The 12,448-nt window shown below is 48.8% G+C and overlaps 4 protein-coding genes across 4 annotated transcripts; 2 read left to right on the forward strand and 2 right to left on the reverse strand.

Annotated features, from left to right (window-relative positions):
• The first annotated feature begins 234 nt into the window (after positions 1-234).
• K444DRAFT_621652 (carbohydrate esterase family 5 protein) lies at positions 235-1,601 on the forward strand. The gene is made up of 6 exons (XM_024881949.1): positions 235-263; positions 445-731; positions 790-815; positions 904-1,054; positions 1,107-1,324; positions 1,381-1,601. Exons 2-6 carry the CDS (start codon positions 721-723, stop codon positions 1,536-1,538), a joined length of 564 nt encoding a protein of 187 aa, XP_024727185.1. The 5' UTR covers positions 235-263; positions 445-720; the 3' UTR covers positions 1,539-1,601.
• Positions 1,455-5,223, reverse strand: K444DRAFT_603454 (uncharacterized protein). Its single transcript, XM_024878773.1, has 2 exons — positions 5,109-5,223; positions 1,455-5,049 (listed from the first exon to the last, which is right to left on the reverse strand). Exon 2 carries the CDS (start codon positions 4,953-4,955, stop codon positions 1,704-1,706), a length of 3,252 nt encoding a protein of 1,083 aa, XP_024727186.1. The 5' UTR covers positions 4,956-5,049; positions 5,109-5,223; the 3' UTR covers positions 1,455-1,703.
• Positions 5,224-5,403: 180 nt separating this feature from the next.
• K444DRAFT_603455 (uncharacterized protein) lies at positions 5,404-7,626 on the forward strand (the record flags this gene model as incomplete). Its single annotated transcript, XM_024878774.1, has 3 exons — positions 5,404-5,594; positions 5,654-6,784; positions 6,835-7,626. The coding sequence occupies 3 exons, from the start codon at positions 5,404-5,406 to the stop codon at positions 7,364-7,366; spliced, it is 1,854 nt and encodes a 617-aa protein (XP_024727187.1). The 3' UTR covers positions 7,367-7,626.
• A 1,598-nt stretch (positions 7,627-9,224) lies between these two features.
• Positions 9,225-11,861, reverse strand: K444DRAFT_637670 (glycosyltransferase family 2 protein; the record flags this gene model as incomplete). The annotated part of the gene is made up of 4 exons (XM_024884155.1): positions 9,225-10,124; positions 10,179-11,529; positions 11,584-11,750; positions 11,823-11,861. 4 exons carry the CDS (start codon positions 11,859-11,861, stop codon positions 9,225-9,227), a joined length of 2,457 nt encoding a protein of 818 aa, XP_024727188.1.
• Positions 11,862-12,448: the final 587 nt, after the last annotated feature.

A 12,448-nucleotide genomic window follows, 5' to 3' on the forward strand; every position in this document is an offset into this window, starting at 1 on the left:
ACTGATTAGTACAATCAAATCGTATGTTAAACTATGATTCAGTCCCCTATATCAGATCTGCTTCGTGGTGCAACGACCCGAGCGATCTCGTGACCTCAATTGGACGATATACGTGTTTCACCACCGCCTTACAATATCCTTGCGCGGCTCTCTCTTCGAAACCTCACTCGCGACCCTGACTCGTCCTGGCAATCTAAATACCATGCAAAACACCCAGTACCAAGGCGATTGGATGTTTGAAGGACCCAGGGACCAGAATATCCGTGAGTAACTCCTTTGCAATGTCACTTTAGCCAGTGTTAGTCTTACCAGTCGTGTTTTCAAACTTCGGACCGGTTTGGAGCATGCTGCGTCACGGCAACCAGCGGCTACGAGCCTCACATTTCCATCTACCCTTGGCGGTCACCATGAGATATTCATCTTATTTAACGCTCATTGACGTAGACGCTCAGATCAGCGAGGTCCTAATCAAGCGCCGAGGCAGGGCACTCTATCGCTATGTATATGAATTTTTATCTTTCTCTTATCTACCTTCAATTAACAGCGTTTTCACCAGCTGTGGTAAGGGCTTCGTTTTCGTGCCCGGCGTCGATACCTCTGTGTCTAGGGAGCTTCTTTGAGGAATTGAATTCTTCGTCGGTTCTGGGGACGTTTCTTGGGGACCATGGGACGGTTATCTTTCAGAATGGGCTTTTGAAGAATACTACCGCGTGTCCTTCGATGTCCGTGATGTACGTGTATCTGGAGGCCTAGCTGTTTACCTGCACTTTTTGGCTAACTGGTTACTAGCTTCGCAAGAGGCACCGCTGAGCCTGGTAAGATTTGTTCCCAAACAACTCATTCAAACCAAACCTTCATATAAACATCAAAAGAAGCTTCAACCCAAGCTAACAGCTGCTCCAGGAAATGTTGGGATCCTCACCGGTCCGCCTTTCTTCGCTGCAGTGGCCGAGTACATGAATGGCACCAATCAGCTGGCTATTCAAGGCGTCGACTACCCCGCTGATATTGCAGGCTTTCTAGCAGGGGGCTCCCCAACGGGTGTAGTTGTAATGTGTGTCCTTATTCCTCATTCTCTTATCTTCCAACACTCTGACAACCCCCAGGGCCAAACTAATAAACCGCACCCTCGCCGCCTGCCCCAACACGCCCCTCCTCCTTTCGGGTTACTCGCAAGGCGCACAACTCGTGCACCAAGCTGCTGCCACCCTTCCCGCCAACACGACAGCCAAGATCTCCTCTGTGGTCCTGTTTGGGGATCCGAAGAACGGGACGGCGATTCAGGGGATATCGTCGGACAAAGTGTTGACGATTTGCCATACTGGTATGTTGCGGTACACTGAAAGCTCCTTAAGATAAGCATTGACCCTGTTCGTGCAGGTGATGATATATGTAAGGGAGGCGATGATATTGGGATCAGTCATCTAAATTATAGCCTTGATGCAGGCACAGCGGCTATGTTTGCGTTGGGGAGTGCTGGGGCGAAGTTGGGGATCACAAGTCAGAGGATGAGGCCTGCTGGCGGTGGCCTGGGTTGAATTCAAAGCACGCGTTGATCGTGGGAAATTATTTGGAATTTATGACTTTAAGACTTAAACGACTATTTATTGTACTTCTATTTGAAGTGGTGTTGCGAGAATACATAATAATTACATTTATGTACATGGATTGATTCTATACACTTTCTATCATATAACTCGCCATTATGTCCGTCCCCTAAGAATGTGTCGCTCCTCCTCATCGTCGCTTCGTGGCATTGTCTTGATTGCATCGATAGTCTTCGGGAAGTCACGCTCCAAATCCAACAGGGCATACTCACGAGCTGGCGACTCAGCAGCCGAGTCCTGTAGCTCAATATACTCTCTTGCCAGGTAAAGCATTGTATAATACATCGGTCTTAGATGTGTTGGCCACTGTCTGGATCGGCGAAGTTCGATCGGAAGACGATTTCGAACGGGAAGCTGCCATCGAATTCTTGCCCAGCCGGTCCAGCCGGGCATCAACTTCTCTTCGCAGATTCTAAACGCGAGGTCGTATTCGTGCCTGCGGGCCAGGAATTGGACATATTTGTTCCATGTATGGGCATCTAGAACGAAGCCGCGGTCCAAGACGTCTCTGACCGTTTCTGTCATACGTTGTATCTTGTTTTGGATGGCCAAAGACCGTAAGTAGACCACTAAGGAATCTGCCAACTCAAGATGGTGGGCTGGAATCACCTTCTCAGTTTGATCATTTTGTGCAACATTCATCGAAAGGCGACTCCTGTCGGACTCGGGTAACGCATTCCCCAGGATCTTAGCAGGAAGTGGACGAGTCCGTCCTTCCTTCATTGCTTGGTCGAGAATAAGATTCCAACATTCTTCAACGGCCTCGAAGTTCCTCCCTTGAAGTTTGGCAGACATCAAGGCTGATAACACACGAATGGGAGGACTGTCCCGTTTAGACTCGGGTACCGTTCGTTTGAATTCTTCGAATAGTTTGTTGACAGTCTCGAACTCCTCGTGTTGGCCGAGAACATACATGATGTAGCTGTAGAAGGTCGACGTGGGAGCAACATCGATTGCGAGGCGGCCATGACCCTTCCTTGGCCCTTGGGATACATCTTGGGGATCGACAGAAGCAATAACCTCCTGGAACATTTGTTTCGCCCTTTGGAATATCTCCACCTCAGATCCTTCATCGAGCAATGCTTGATCTTCAGCAATCTGAGCTTTGAAAGACATGAGCTTCGAGCTGGCAGTTGCCCTAATATTCCGCCGCCTCATTCGATTTTGAACCGCGAAGACCTTGCGACTTTCTCCAGTTGTGAGAAACCCTCCCATGATAACAGCATAGTGGAAGGCGGTCGCCTGTACTCCAGCCTCTACCATGACCTCTCTCAAAATATCATAGGCCTTGTTAGGTTGCTTCACCATGCACAGTGCCTGCATTAATGCCGAATAAGTATACTCGTCGTAGTTGATGTCCGCCTCGGCCATACGCTGAAGTACCCGATTTACATTGGTCAGATCTCGGCGAACGGCATAGGCAACGATAAGATAGTTCCACATTCGTGTTCGTGTTCGAGAACCCTTGAGGTCCAGATTTACAGCATCTTCGCAAAGCTGCTCAGCTTTTTGAAGGTCTCCTTCTGATATGTACGCTGATACAAGTGAATCAATCATCGCCTCGCTTTTCTCAATTTTCAATTCCTCAGCGAGCATATAGAGCTCAATTGTTCGTTCGAGATCACCCCTGGACGCGCAGATACCCATCATGGTCCCAAAGGTATAGTCATCCGGACGGGTGTTTGGACTTTCTAAGAGTTTCTCAAAACATTCGTACGCACTGCTGGTGTCTTGAACCTTCCCGTAGGCGTTGAGAAGAATGTTCCAGCACATGATTGTTGGTTGCAGGTTGTACATTCCCTCAATCTGGTTGAAGATGGATACGACTTTGGATACTTCGCCTCGCTTCGCGTGTACGTGGAGCAGTGGAGCAATCTCATCGGCGCTGTGTAGAGACGATTGTAAGGACGAGTTACGCCCCTCCACAGGTCGACCAGGCGTTTGCTCCCTGCGGCTGATAAACTGCTCGAACAAGGCGTGGACAGTCGTTGCATCACCTTGCGAGGCGAACTCTCTCATGCACAACTTATATGCCCATGTAGTCGGCCGCGAGTGGAATTTGAAGAAGTCATCGAGGACTTGCTGCATGCCGAGGATGCTGTGGTGATCGCAGAGTACCTTCAGTACTTTGTGCAAAATTGGTTTTGACAGACTAGCCCCTCTGCCTTGGCGTGCGAGCCGATAGCATTTGACAACCATTTTGGTTTGATTCAGGGACAGGAGGGTTTCTATGGCCTCCTCGTACACCAGAGGCTCATCGACTTGCCAAAGACGAAGAAAGTCCAGGAGGGTAGAAAAGCTAGAGGGGCTAAAAGCGCCGAGAGTGTTCAGAGTTCTGCGAATTATCGTAGATGCAAATTCCACAAGCTTGGAATTGTCCTCCGTGGAGTCGGGAGAAGTATTTCGAATTCTTCTGCTCACGTATTCGGCCAACTCAATTGCTTGATATCCCAGGTTAGGCATATTGACCACAAGTTCAAAAAGGTCGTATTGCCCAAAATGACATTCCCCGTCTCTCGCCTGAAATTCAGTCCAAAGAGAAAACGCTCGCCACCACGAAGAGTTTTGCAAAAAATGCGCCAAAAGTTCTGCAGATCCCGCTGGTGTTTTGAGGGCTTCAAAGGCCGCCTTGTGCAATTCCATTGCGTCCGCGAGGTTCCGTAACTTCAAGTGAGCCCGGATCGTGACCTGATAAACTACCGGGGCCCGACGTCGTTCCTTTACCATTTCGAATAGTTCCGTTATTCTTTCAGCATCGACGACTCTATCCGACTTCGAGAGATATTGCATAAGGGGCTTTCGAAGTAACAATTGGTCAGCGCCATCCAGAAGCATATATTGCCGCCATGCTTCCTCGTAATCGTAGCTCTTCGTGAGACCCATCTTTTCATAAAGGGTTTGCAGGGTACCATCTTTTGTATCCGGTTCTTGATCCTGCACCACTTCTTCCTTTGTCGTTTGTTCCGTGCTCGAGGTATCCTTGGCAAACGAAGTATACTGGCGATATCCAAGCTTCCCCAGCCCACCTCTTCCCCATCTTCCATCCTGCCTATCTACACCCCAGCCCGAGTACAGGCGAAGGAAGTTAATGGTGCCTGCTGGATAAAGAAAGTCTAAGAGCATGGCACTGTGGCTCGTCGAAGCTTTCTGTAGGACATCATTTTGTTGATCCACAGGCTCAGTTGCTCGAACCAAAGCTGCCCACAGCGGAGAGAGTTCGATGTCACCTGCCCCGTGGTGCCAGAAACTCGAGTGAAGTGTACGGCGACTCTTCAGGGACTTCTTCGGTGTTGGGAGCAGGCGCCGCAGACTGCCTGATTCTAGACATCCTGCCGTACGCTCCAGCATGCCCTATCCGCGCAAATTGGGATCTGATGAAGGTTCCAGTCGTATGTTCTCGTTGTCGGGTGTCACCGTTGTCTTTTGAGGGACGGGATGAAAGCTGCGGAAGAGTGGAATCAGCCTGTTATCCAGGACGAAAAAAATGACTGCTCAAGTTACCGTAAATCATGCTTTATGGAGCACTCTGGAAATAGAAATCTGGAATTTTTGATAACTGAAGCGTTAATCAAGCTCCAAGAAGAAAGATCTGTGCAGAACACAGCATTGACAAAATGTGGAGGGAGGCGAAGAGCTTCAGGAGCACGAGAGTCTTCGGGCGACAACATTTCTTATGGGGTTAGCGCGCCTCGGTGGTCCTTTCAACATGGGCCGATGCATTAGTCAGCCTCCATCCAACTTGACCCCACCACAGAATATTGACCAAAAAGAGGATGTATGCAGACCCCATAGAGTTATGGAGGTCACCAAATTCGTCGTCTCTGGACGGGACAAGGCAAAACTCTACGGTGACTATGCGACGTACCGGACGCAACTATCAAATCGAATCCACAACCTCCGCACGAAGTTGGGCATAGCAACCAAACCCCGCGCGAAATACTCAAGTAAGGGCCCAGTAACCGCAGAAGATATTGCCAGCAACCATGAGTAAGTTGGATAGCTTCTAGTCTCTAAGGTGGTATATGCAGTGGCTGATGTTTTCAAAGATTCATAAATCTCCTGCTGCTCACTTCAGAGCGAGCTTGGGCGCATGCCATGTCCATGAGAGAGATCCACTCCACAGACAGCAAAGGAATATCTGGCTCAACTCGATCACATATCATATCTCGATTCCGCAAGTCCGCTATCTATGCGAACAATCTCTTCCAATGTCTCACCGACCAGACCCAAACTGGCGCAACCAACGAGGATGTGCTCGAAGCACGTGCATATGCCGCTGCACTCACTGGGGCCATGGAATTCCAGAAAGATAAGTGGGAGGCATGTATTAAGAGCTATTCTGAGGCTAGGATTATATACAGTGCATTGGCGACAGCTACAAAGAGCGATATTTTCAAGGACCTGGTTTCAAATGAGGTTGACCAAAGTATTCGGTATGGCGCGTATCAAATGAAGCTGCCCCGAACGGTGGCTGTGCCCACCATCGCTCGGAAGTTCTTCCCTCGATCGGACACGGAGTTGGTAGTACAGGTTGAGAAGCTGGACCCTGATGTACTCAATGAACAGCCAATGAAAGCCAGGGCGGAATCTGCGGACATTGGAGCAGTACCGAAGACCATAACATGGAGATCCCGTACGGTTGACTTGGAAGATGCAGCGATTGCTTCTGCACTGGCGTCGGTGAACAGTGCTGCTCAGAAGTTATCTAAAACCCTCGCGTCTGTCACTGCTGCGCAAGCTAAAGAAAGAGCTTCTGCGTATGATGATATCTTGATCGCCAGCCAAGATGCTGCAGATGCAACCAAGCATGCCATTGAGGAGTTATTGGGAGAAGGTGTTGGCCAAGGAGATAAGAGGATACAAAGCCTACAAATCACTAGGACTGCTGTGGGTTATGACCTGGTCAGCTGGAGAATAGGCCGAAACAGGGTGCTTGTCGGTGAGCGGGACGGATCCGTGGTCGACGGCCCAGTCATCCGCCAAAGCAAAAAGAAAAATCAGAAACCTATGAAAGAAGAAGGAACAGGACGCAAATTGGCTCATCTACGGGAGAAAGCCGTGCTCTACGATTCAATCCTGCAAAGTTTGGATTCTATCAAGGAACTTCCCGGTATTGCAGCCGACGAGGCATTGCAGGAGGAGCTGAAAGCCAAATACAACTACTTCTCCGCCCTGAAGTGAGTACAACCCCAATTTGCCCCTTGAAATTATGCTTATCGCAATCTAGATGCCTGACAATAGCTCGCTCCCATGCCCTCCTACTGAACCCCAAGAACGCACTCGCTCTCCTCGCCCGCGCCTCAGAAAAATGTAACTCCGCCCACTCCTATCTCTCCACCTCAATGGACACCGACTCCTCCTCTCCTCCAAATATCAATGTCTCCCCCACAGAAGTCCAATCCCTAAAAGATCTTCTCGACGGCGAAGTGCAGCATTACCGAGCCTTGGTCGAGCTTTCCAACCTCTCTCAAACGCAAAATTCCCTCTCTGCAAACAAAGTGCCTCTAATCGAGAGACTCTCCGAGTATCCTGCCCAAGGTGTGGACCTCGAGAATCTGGTCACCTATCCACCGAAACTGGAGCCCGTTCCTGTCAAGCCCTTGTTCTTCGACGCAGCGTGGAATTACATCGAGTACCCTGGCCGAGAGGTAGAGAAGCCAGCTGCTCAAAATGGGGTGAAAGGATCATTTTCCTCGGAATCAAAGAGTGCAGAACAAACGGCACAGCAGAAGAAGGGATGGTTCGGGTTCGGTAGATGAGTAGAAAAGTCATGGCTCGATGAGATGAACTTGCACCAGCTTCTCTTCCAGTCGAATTGATGTGTTTCACAAGTAAAGACTGCGGGAGTGCGTGTGTGTGTCTGTGTGCTAATCATACTCAGCCTGAGATACCATATCACAAAGACGATGCTTTGTGCCGAGTCAGAAGTCAAGTAATATAGACCATGGAACGAATAACCCCTTGCTAACAACTTCCCCCCCTTCTCTCCCGCAAAAACAAGAATGAAAACATTTCAACCCTCCTTCCCATTCTCTAGTTCTCTTCTTTACTTCTTCACTCAACCCTTAAGCGAGCTCGACCCCTTTTCAAAACTGCCAAAAACCAAAAAAAAAAACACCACAGAAATAAATACTCGTAGGCATCTCCACACCCAGTTCGGGCGAGGTGAGGTGGCCCAATCTCGGTGAGGAATAGCCAAAGAGTTTTTATTTCTGTGGTGTTTTTTTTGGGGGTTTTTATAAAATAAAAAAAAGGAGTTTGTCTTACAAAAAACAGCAAAAACTCCCGGACCCCGGGTGGTCCCTTAGAAATCCCCCAACCGGATTTTTAAAGCCGCTTCACACTCAGACGTATACTGAGGCAGGTTGGAAAGCAGGTCCTCCAATCCGTGACTACGAGATTATTTCCTGGGAGATCTAGGCTTTTAGCAGTCACTTCACATCTCTTATTTAGCTTTTGGAGCCCTGCAATACAAGCTGCATTTCTAGATATCTGGAAGGCGAGTGGATATCCCAATCAACTCGCTTAGCTCAAAAGTGAGGCCATAACGACGAGGTGGAAAGGAAACTCTGCAAAAAAATCTTGGAAGCGAGCAGCTATCAAAAATAATTTAGAGGACTGGGAGGCAAAAGGTTCGTCGCACCCGTGGCGTTAACGGGGTTACATCCTTGTCGTCGCTCCACGCTCAGAGCCGTATACTGAGGTGGGTTGTCGTCGCTCCACCCTCAAAGTCGAGTATCGAGGAGGTAGGTTATCGTCGCTCCACGCTCAGAGCCGTGTACTGAGGTGGGTTACCGTCGCTCCACTCTCAAAGTCGAGTATTGAGGAGGTGGGTTTTCGTATGTGGCTTAACCACTCGTCCAGACCTATCGATCCTCATCAATGTTAGTTCAGACGAAATGCCCGCGCTGGTCCGCACTTGTCTGCAGTCTAACAAGGACTTGTTGTGGCGAAAAAGTCGCTTATTTGAGTATATCAGGGTGGGTCTGCCCAAATTCGCACAGCACGTGATTAACAAAAAATCTTGAAGGCATATTTATATTCGAGCGAACCCACTGATTACATCCCACAAGACGTTCGCAAAGGTATTAAGCAGGCTATCATTCAGCCTTGAAACTGGTGACCGGATGTTTTCTTGCTGGGTTTCATGAAAACTGAACATCATGGCATGTGACTTTGACGAGGAGCTCCCGGCATTTCAGCTCAGAACTTTCAGTCAGGCCCCTGTGATGTGTGAGTGAGTGCCCAAAGGAAAATACTAGATGACTGATATCTCGGGGCCAAGTCAGGAACAAAAGCGAGAAAGTGTTGCATCCAAAGAATTGCCCAAAAGTTCAAGTAGTGCACTCGATTAATTTAGTCATTATGTGTGTGGTATGCAGTAATGTACACTGGCATGCATGCCAGATAGTTCGAGAATCCCATCTTCACTATACAGCTCGTGGGAGTTATGCAGGTCTCTAATGCTCTATAAAGCAAAACGCCGCCAAGTTTTAACTGCCATGCTATGCTGAAAATGCAAGAAAAATCACGCTTAAAAAAAGGAACGCCGGCTCCAGTGCCCTAGGTATCATAACTCTGGTTGAACTAGAAAAACTGTCCATGATGAAGGTCCGTCTAAGGACCACGAGATGGCCCCGCTTTCGACAGGGATTGTCGGTGCGAATCTGGAGATGGTGATTGATGTCTCTGATCCTCCAGTTCAATGCCCGGTTCATCATTTGATGAGGTCCTGATCAAGCTGACTCTGGCCAACGGGCTTCTTCCACTTCTCCTGTTCTGGCCCGAAGAAGTGGACTGCGGTACGCTCAAAGGACCAGAACCTGGCGATGTCTCAGGTGGGTATTGCTCTGGTGATCCATCCATGCCGTTATAGCCTTCGATCTGCTTTTGGTCTGGTCGATCATGATAGGACTCCAACGACTCCACCGAATCCCTAAAGCCTGCCTTTCTGAGATCTGTTTCCTTTATCTCATACACATGGCCTGGGCGGTACATATTACCCAGGGGAGGCCCGCCCATGAAATAAGCACCCCCGGGATCTCGTTGACTGGCTTGCGCCATAGCGTATTTCTTCCTGTCTTCCTCTCCCATAATGCTCTCAACTCTTCGCGGCATGTATACTGACGTATTGGTGCCTTGAGAAAAATTACTGTCGAGTGAGTCTCTTGGGTTCAAAGGATTCCGTGCCGGGGCAGTTGATAGTGGACCGGGTCCACTACTGACCACCGATGAGTCGTTTCCTTGCTGATACCAGCCTCCTGGAAGTTTCTCTGCAGCAGTGAATCGACCCTCAACTTGATCGGGAGGTAGTAAAGTGCTTTTGGCCCGGACGAGTTGGTGATTGTGGGCTTCGGCCGCGGGCTTGAATGTTTCCGGAATAACATTCAGATCATCTCCAGCATTCATGGCTTTCTCAATAACCTGCTGAGGAGTTGTGTGGGCATCCGCTGTTCCCGCGTCTGCGCGAGGTCCACCCCAAGTCCGTTGGCCGGCAGTGAAGATACCGTACACCATCTAGGATATAATTAGCACTTGGTTGAGATAGAGAGGAAAGAATTTGTTGCTTACATAGAACCAATTGAAGAACGGATTGATACAAAACATGATTGGGTAAAGCCATATCTTGTATCGCTTCAACTTAAAGCCGAAGTATATCATCATGACCCAGTTGAGGCCGAGAGAGATCCCAATAAACCCAACAGGTAGATCCTGGACTTTTTTAGACGTGCTGACAATGGATATGAGCATGATGAAGAACAGGAGAGCGGTCGTTCGAATGGTGTTTTGCATGAATCTGACGATGGCCAAAATAGGGTAGCGTTTCCATATTCTCATGTCTGTCAGCATGCAGACCTCATTCGTTATGAAACCTAGAAACCATCGGCGCCGCTGCTTGATTAACGAACGATAGGTTTGGACTGCTTCAGTCTTGCAAAATGCTGAAGTGCACATCTGGATTTGGTACCGCTTCTTTGCTCCAATCATGAAAAGATGTGTGAGCCATCTATCCTCGCCAAGATGGCATTTTCCATAGTCAAAAAGATCCTCGCACTGTTCTGCCTTGTCTGCAAAGTAGTACTTCGCCATCCTTCGAAAAGCTGAGAATCGCAGCATGGTCAAAGCTCCTGGTAAGCAGGTGACAGCTCCGCAGCCAGACTCCACAGTTCGCTCGAACAGTTGACCGTGGATGTATTCCATATCCTGAAGAAGTGTGATAAGGCTGTGCTTCTTTGTTGTCGCTGTGATTACCCCTGTCATTGCAAGCATGTCCCTCGAGTTTCCTGGGCTCAGTTCCATATCGTAGACGAAGTTCTGGAGGCATACACGGTCCAGAATACAATCCGAGTCGATGAACAGAATGAAGAGGTTATCGTTCCGCTTGAGATATTCGGTGTAGACCTTATCAATGAGCTTGAAGGTAGCTTTCTGACAATGCCTCTTTCCTCCATGAGGAAACCGAGAGACCGTGATCCGGGCAGTACGGTAGGTGACATCGATGCTCTTTGGGTAAGAATCCAGAGATAGCGGCACACCAAGCTTTTCGATTGTATTCAGATATAATTCATCCTCTTGATCTCCATCAAACGAAAGAAATACATGAATGCAAGATGGTGGGTAATCGCAGTCAACAACCGAATCGACAGCTGTGACCAGGACATCGGGCTCTTCCTTGTAGCAAGGCATCACAATGACAACCTTCGGTGCCGTGTGTTCGTCGAGAACCTGTTTTATACGCTTCGTTCGTCCAAGCGAATGGGTAACAAGCTGATAAATGCAGAACAGCCATGGTACCGTCAACAGTGCAGCGAATGTCCAAAACCCGAACCATTGGAGGACCTTCACCACCGTCTCTGGAAAGTACTGAGTAATGTGGTCCGGCAAAGGAAGCGTAACGACCATGATAGGAAGGAAAATTAATCTGTGAGAGGTAATGTCAGCACAGCCCGAAAACAAGTCCCAGGAAAACGCATACCTCAACAGTGTAAATACGATGCCAACAAGCACAGCCAACACGGCGACCGACCAATGCTCAGCCTTTTGATAGACCTTAACTAGACAATACAAAAAAGCTCCGATCCAGAGGAACCATTCTAGGAAAGCCATTGCCATCACCGAGCCAACAATGGAGGTATAGACGATCTGGATAAATGTTAGCGGGCAGCCCCGCTATGGGGGATATACTCAGACACCTGATAAGAGATAGTGGCTTACGTCTTTTACAGGCCATGGAGATGTATCGATTTGAGACATGTTGGAAGTCTTCCACCGGGGATTATATTTTTTGAAAGGTCGACAAGAACTTCCAGATCGCTCTTCAAGAACGATCGCTTGTGTGAGGTGTGGTAACGAGTGTGACGCAGGGTCCCGGGAAGAAGCCTTGCGAAGGGTAACTGCAGAGCAGTGCGTCAGTATTGAATTTGCTTCTTCTTCGAATCATCCTGGGGGGTTCGGAGGCCTCGCAAGAAAATATATAAACTCACATCTACCTCAGGGCCTGGCTCCAGTTATTCCACAAACCGGATTACTGTTTGACGTTTACCCCCGTTTGCAGCCTTGTTGCACACTTCCGATCTTCCGTGGTACGGCGCGTGGAAAGTGTTGCAGATGCGGGAGGTTGCGTCGATTCAGAATATTCGAGTAATGGAAATGGGAAAACGAGTGGCTGAAGCAGTTGTGAAAGGCTTCACAACGTTGTGCAGGAGGTATCCGTATTATTGTGGGAGAGGGAGGCGAATTCCAAATGCAGGTGATTTTCGTGGCGGCTGCAGGTTACGATGCTCCAACATGGAGCTGCAGTGTCTCAGTCTGAAAAGACACTTGCGCTGGAACGAATGCAA

The sequence above is a fragment of the Hyaloscypha bicolor genome (assembly GCF_002865645.1).
Source record: "Hyaloscypha bicolor E unplaced genomic scaffold K444scaffold_183, whole genome shotgun sequence".
In the NCBI taxonomy this organism is placed as follows: Eukaryota; Fungi; Ascomycota; class Leotiomycetes; order Helotiales; family Hyaloscyphaceae; genus Hyaloscypha; species Hyaloscypha bicolor.